Raw genomic sequence first — 5474 nt, 5'->3', positions numbered from 1 at the left:
GCTCAATAAATTCTAAATAGGAAAAATATAAAGATATTCACACCAAGACACCACAGTAGTAAACATGCAGAACGGCAATTAGAAAATTTCGAAAGCAATTAGAGGAAAACTACTTGCCATGTCCAAGAGAACACCAATAGAATTAACAGTTCATCAGAAACATATTCAAAGTGCCCAAAGGAAAAAACTATCAACCAAAAATCTTATATCCAGTAAAAGTACATTTCAAAAAATGTAGGTGAAATAAAGACATTCCAAGATAAACAAAAACTGAATTTTTTGCTAGCAGAGCTACCTTACAGGAAATACTAAAGGAAATCCTTCAGGCTGAAAGAAAACGACCTCAGATGGTAATTTGAATTCACACAAAGGAAAAAAAAAGAACACTTAAGGTAATTATATAATTACAAAATAATAGTGTAAATGCATATTTCTTATGTGATTTAAAAAGCAATTTATGAAACAATATATATAAAATTGCATTGTTGGGCCTATATATAACATATAAAAATGTAATATATTTTCTTCTAATAACAGCACAAAGGAGGAGGTGGGTGGGAGCAAAGTTGTGTTTGAGTAAGCAGATGACTCTAGATGAATATATCAGAGCAAATGAAGAAAGCCAGAAATGGTAAATCAGAAGTTATTATACAAACTTTATAAATATGTTTGCTCTTCTTTCTTCTCTCAACTTTTATAAAAAACAAAATTGTATAAAGTGATAATTATAACAATACATTGTTGAGCTTGTAACACATATGAGTGTAATATGTATGCCAAAAATAACTCATAAAAGAGAAAGAGAAAATAGAGCTATAAAAGAGTAGCATTTTTATATCTTACCGAAATGAAGTTAGTATACATCCGAAGTACACTCTGGTAAGTTAAGATTTATATATATTAACTCTTAGAGCAACCATGAAAAATTCAAAAAATATAGTGAAAAATTTATTAAAGAAATTAGAGTTACACTAGAAAACATTACTTAATGCCAAACAAAGCAGTAAAGGAGTATTAGAGGAATAAAAATGACATGAGATATACAGAAAACCAAAAGTAAAATAACAGATGTAATCCAACTATGTCATTAATATCATTAAATGTGAATAGATTAAACAATTCTATCAAAAGATAGAGGTTGTCAAACCAGATTTTTTAAAAAATTGAGATCCAACACTATGCTAACTGAAGGCAACACAAAAAGATACAAATAAGTTAAAAGTAAAAGGGTGGGAAAAGGTCATGCAAACAGCAACCATGAGAAAACTGGAGTAGCTATAATGATATCAGACAAAATAGATTTAAACCAAATAGTTACTAGAAGAGGGACATTTAAAGCAATAAAATGGTCAATCCACACACACACACACACACACACACACACACACACACACACACACGGCTACAAAGTAAATGAAGAAATACCTAACAGAATCAAATAGAGAAATATAATTCCACAATTCTATAATAATTATTGGAAGTGTCAATAATCAACTTTCAATGATACAAGAACTAGGCAGAAGACTGAAAAGAAAACACAACTCTTGAAAAATGCCATGTACAAGATCTCTGTACTGAAATCGGTAAAGTAGTTTGCAAAAAACAAATTTTTTTATTCATTTAAATGGAGGGAAATCCCATATGTATGGATTAGAAGACTCAATATTAAGATAATCTGTCAAAATTATATCTAGATTAGAATCCAGTATAAATCTAACATATCTTTTTGTAGAATTTGGCAAATTTTATATAGAAATGCTAAGAATCTAGAATAATGAAAAAATTCTTGGAGAACAAAGTTGGAGGATTTCCCTACCTGATTTCAAGATATACTATAAACCTACATTAATTAGTGTGGTAGTCGAAAATAAGATAGACAAATAGACCAATGATTATAGAAGAGAGTCCAGAAGTAGACCCACACATTTATGGCCAATTTTTGACTAAGGCACCAATAAAAATCAATAAAGATAGAAAAACCTTCCTAACAAAATAATGATGGAACTGAGCAAGCATATAGAGAAAAAATGGACTTCATTCCTACCTCACACCATAATCCAAAATTAAATTGAGATGAATTATAGTCCTAAAAATGAAATCTAAAAATTAAAAAGCTCTTGAAGAAAACGAAGAATAATATCTTTATGACCACATGGTTGACAATGATTAAACAAGAATCAAAAAATAATCACAATAAAAGAAAATATTGATAAATTGTCTTTCAAGTAAATTAATCTTCTGCTCACCAAAAGATATTTCATTTTCACTAAGAAAATGACAAGTCACATACTGGAAAAAAATATTCACAATATCTATACCTGACAAGACAACAAAAATACATAAAAAATTCCATTCAAGCTTCGGCATTAACTTAGCTCTGTAAACTTACATAATTTAAACTCTTTGAACTTATTATTTCTTAGCTATAAAACATCAAGGCTGATCTAGAATATCACAAAGGTCCTTTTCTAAATGATTTTTTGAACCTATAGCAAGTTTATTGGTACAAATTATGTAAAGAAGGAGATCATCGGAAGGAACATGAACAAAATGGTTTTGGTAATTGACAATAGCATCTTAAGTACTTCTGGGTATGGGAATTTACATTAAAATAGAAACTCAATATTTATTTACAAAGAAAAAGTATGTGAGACTCCCCAACAAGGATAGGAAAACCATAATTAAGGATATTTTATGAATGCCATTGGACGGCAGAATGGCAGATAGTAAGAATTACAGTTTTTTAATCGACTGTGCCTATCTTTGTATTTGTCAGGAAAGTGGTGGAAGAGAAAAAAAGAAATATTAGAAATAAAAATGTAGTGCTTATTATAAGAAGGAATTTGATACCATTAAACAAACTACTTAGTATGTACCACAATACTGAATTTTTATAAATATAATATTAAATTTGTAGCATCTCCTTAAAGGTCTTTTTAAAAGCCAATAACCATTTCTCTTGAAAATGTAAGCTTTGATTAGGTCTTTTTGAAAACCTCTTCTAATTTGTATTATTCATGATCTATCTTCAGATGAAGCCAGGTCATTTATTAAAGTAGATATTTCATATGAAAAAAGAATAAAAGAATTTACATCTTTCCATCATCATGTTCAATTGCCCTTTGGCTATCAATTAGTTATTGCTCATTTTTTTTCTGTATTGCTTGTTACAACAAACTGGAAAGATGAGTGAAAAAGGTGAAGAGAAATATACTCAATTAGTGTGATAGCTTTGCAGATTGTTACTAAACTTAGTGTGGTGATCACATCTTAAGATAAATGTCAAATCACTATGTTTTACACCTGAAACTTGTATATTTTATGCCAATTATATTTTAATAAAAAAGATTTAAAAACATTCAGAATAATTGTTGTAACACAAGCATAGAAATGTAGTTTTTCACAGGGGGAAAAAAACCCTTTAAACTTATAGGAATTAAGAAATAAGAATTATCTACAAAGTTAGCAAAATTTATCTTATTTTTTGTCATTTTATTTTCAGGTTTAACTGAACTGAATGACAGTCCAGTTCCCCTGGAACTTGAGCGCTGCAAGTCTCCCACTTCAGGTAAACATGAGGGTATTTTTCAGGCTTTTGGTCACTCACTGCAGTAATCTATTACTTTACTTTCTTAATTCTTATAATGTAAAATTTCTAATTTTAGTAAAAGTGTAATTGAGTTTCTGAAATTTAACCATAATCAAATTTGATTACAAAATTAAATAGAAATAAATGTCTTTAAAGATATTTTGGCCTCCCAAAAATTAAAATCAGAGGCATGAGTGCAATACTTTTAAAGACATTTCAAACGAGGTTATTTTTAAGATATATTAAAAATTCCAAGTAAAAAATTGGTAATATTACACAGAAACTCTATCTTTTTATAGGTAAAACTGAATTACTGGGAAATATATATCATAGGTGCAGTATCATGTGATATCATCACTCTGGACTGTAGTGTGGAAACATGTACACTTGTCCCTCAATTTACTTGTCCTTTCCATGCGTCTTTTTTTTACGTGGAAGGAAACCACATAAAGAGAGTACACCAGTATGAAACAAAAAATACTAAATAGGCCCATATAAATCATAAAAATATTTATTTCACATATTTTCACAAAAATGCTAATGAAAATTCAGAAAAAAAAACAAATTTTATTCGCTGTCAGTGTCTGTACTGTAAACTAAAGCAAACAACCTTCTCTTTTTAATTGGCACAAAGTCACTATCTTCATCGCTCAAAATATTTGGAAGTACTACTTTGGTTTCCTTATTTATGTTTTGGATGATCTTTTTCCAACCCTGTCTTTTGCTAAGTTTTCATAAATTCTTTGATACTCACTGAAACATTTTAAAAAATCTTTTCAAAATTTTAAAGCCCATTGGATGTTTGGATCAATGTCTAGAATTGCAGCTTCCAGTTTTGTGGCCAGTTAAAGAGCTTTGTAAATATTTTCTGCAGTGAATGAAACTGGTCCTAGGTCACAGCCATATTCATTGGCAGGATGGTCTGCAGATATTCAGTGAATTAATTTATCAGTTCACTCGTGATCAACTAGTAATTTGTTAATGTCATCTAAATTCGAATTGTCAGAATCTTCTTGAAATTTATTTAATGAATTAATAATGCCAGTTAATCCCTCTTCAGTTGTTGGAACCATATTCCCTGGTACAACCACGTCAGGTCATATTACTTTCCAGCAAGCATTTAAAGTTGATGGCTTTATATCACTCAATGCTTAAGCAATATTCTTGATACAGCTTAAAATTTATTTATATTTATTCCAGGGTTCTATAAGTGATTCATTATCTTCAAATTCATTAAAAATATCATTAACACTCCATTTAATATAATTAATCTTAAAGGTGGAAATAATGCCTTGATCTAAAGGTTGGATTAAGGAAGTTGTATGTATGTGATGGCAAATATACAACTTTTATATTTGGATGTTCTAAATTGTGTAGATGACCAGGTGCATTATTTAGAAATAAAAGTATTTTAAAAGACATTTTTCCTTCATATAATGTTCAGCTTCTGTAGCAAAACATTTATAAAACCAGTCCTGAAAAACATCAGTAGACACCTATCCTTTTTTATTTGCCATCCAATGAAGGAGAAGATCATTAATAATTGTCTGCTAGTATTAGTTCTTTGTACATTGCTGAGTTAAGCTATTGTTTTTTAGAAATAGTAATTGTCAATAATGGAAATGAAAAATAAAGAATCACGTAAAATGAGACCACTCAAATGGAAATCGTATATAAAAGTCCATGTAAACGTGGGGTGAGGGGGATGTTTACCACATATAAAAAAATCTTGTGTAAAAAAAATATCGCATATATCAAGGGATGGGTGTATATTCATTGGCAAAAAATTTTTTAAATAATATTTTGGAAGTAAAACAGCAAGGTAAAACATGAACCCATTAAAATATATTAAAAATTTGAATATAAAGATTCCTAGAAGTAAATT

General features: G+C 29.2%; 1 protein-coding gene across 1 annotated transcript in view; it reads left to right on the top strand.

Annotated features, from left to right (window-relative positions):
- Positions 1–5474, top strand: part of STXBP5L (syntaxin binding protein 5 like) — a 279142-nt gene that overhangs the window by 190576 nt on the left and 83092 nt on the right. Inside the window, exon 19 of the mRNA XM_011355337.1 lies at positions 3503–3568. Within this exon, the coding sequence (XP_011353639.1) occupies positions 3503–3568 (66 nt within the window). The remainder of the gene's footprint in view (positions 1–3502; positions 3569–5474) is intronic.

Source organism: Pteropus vampyrus, unplaced genomic scaffold, assembly GCF_000151845.1.
Source record: "Pteropus vampyrus isolate Shadow unplaced genomic scaffold, Pvam_2.0 Scaffold1, whole genome shotgun sequence".
In the NCBI taxonomy this organism is placed as follows: domain Eukaryota; kingdom Metazoa; phylum Chordata; class Mammalia; order Chiroptera; family Pteropodidae; genus Pteropus; species Pteropus vampyrus.
The sequence above is the reverse complement of the archived record's forward strand: the minus strand, read 5'-3'. Positions and strand labels throughout refer to the sequence as shown.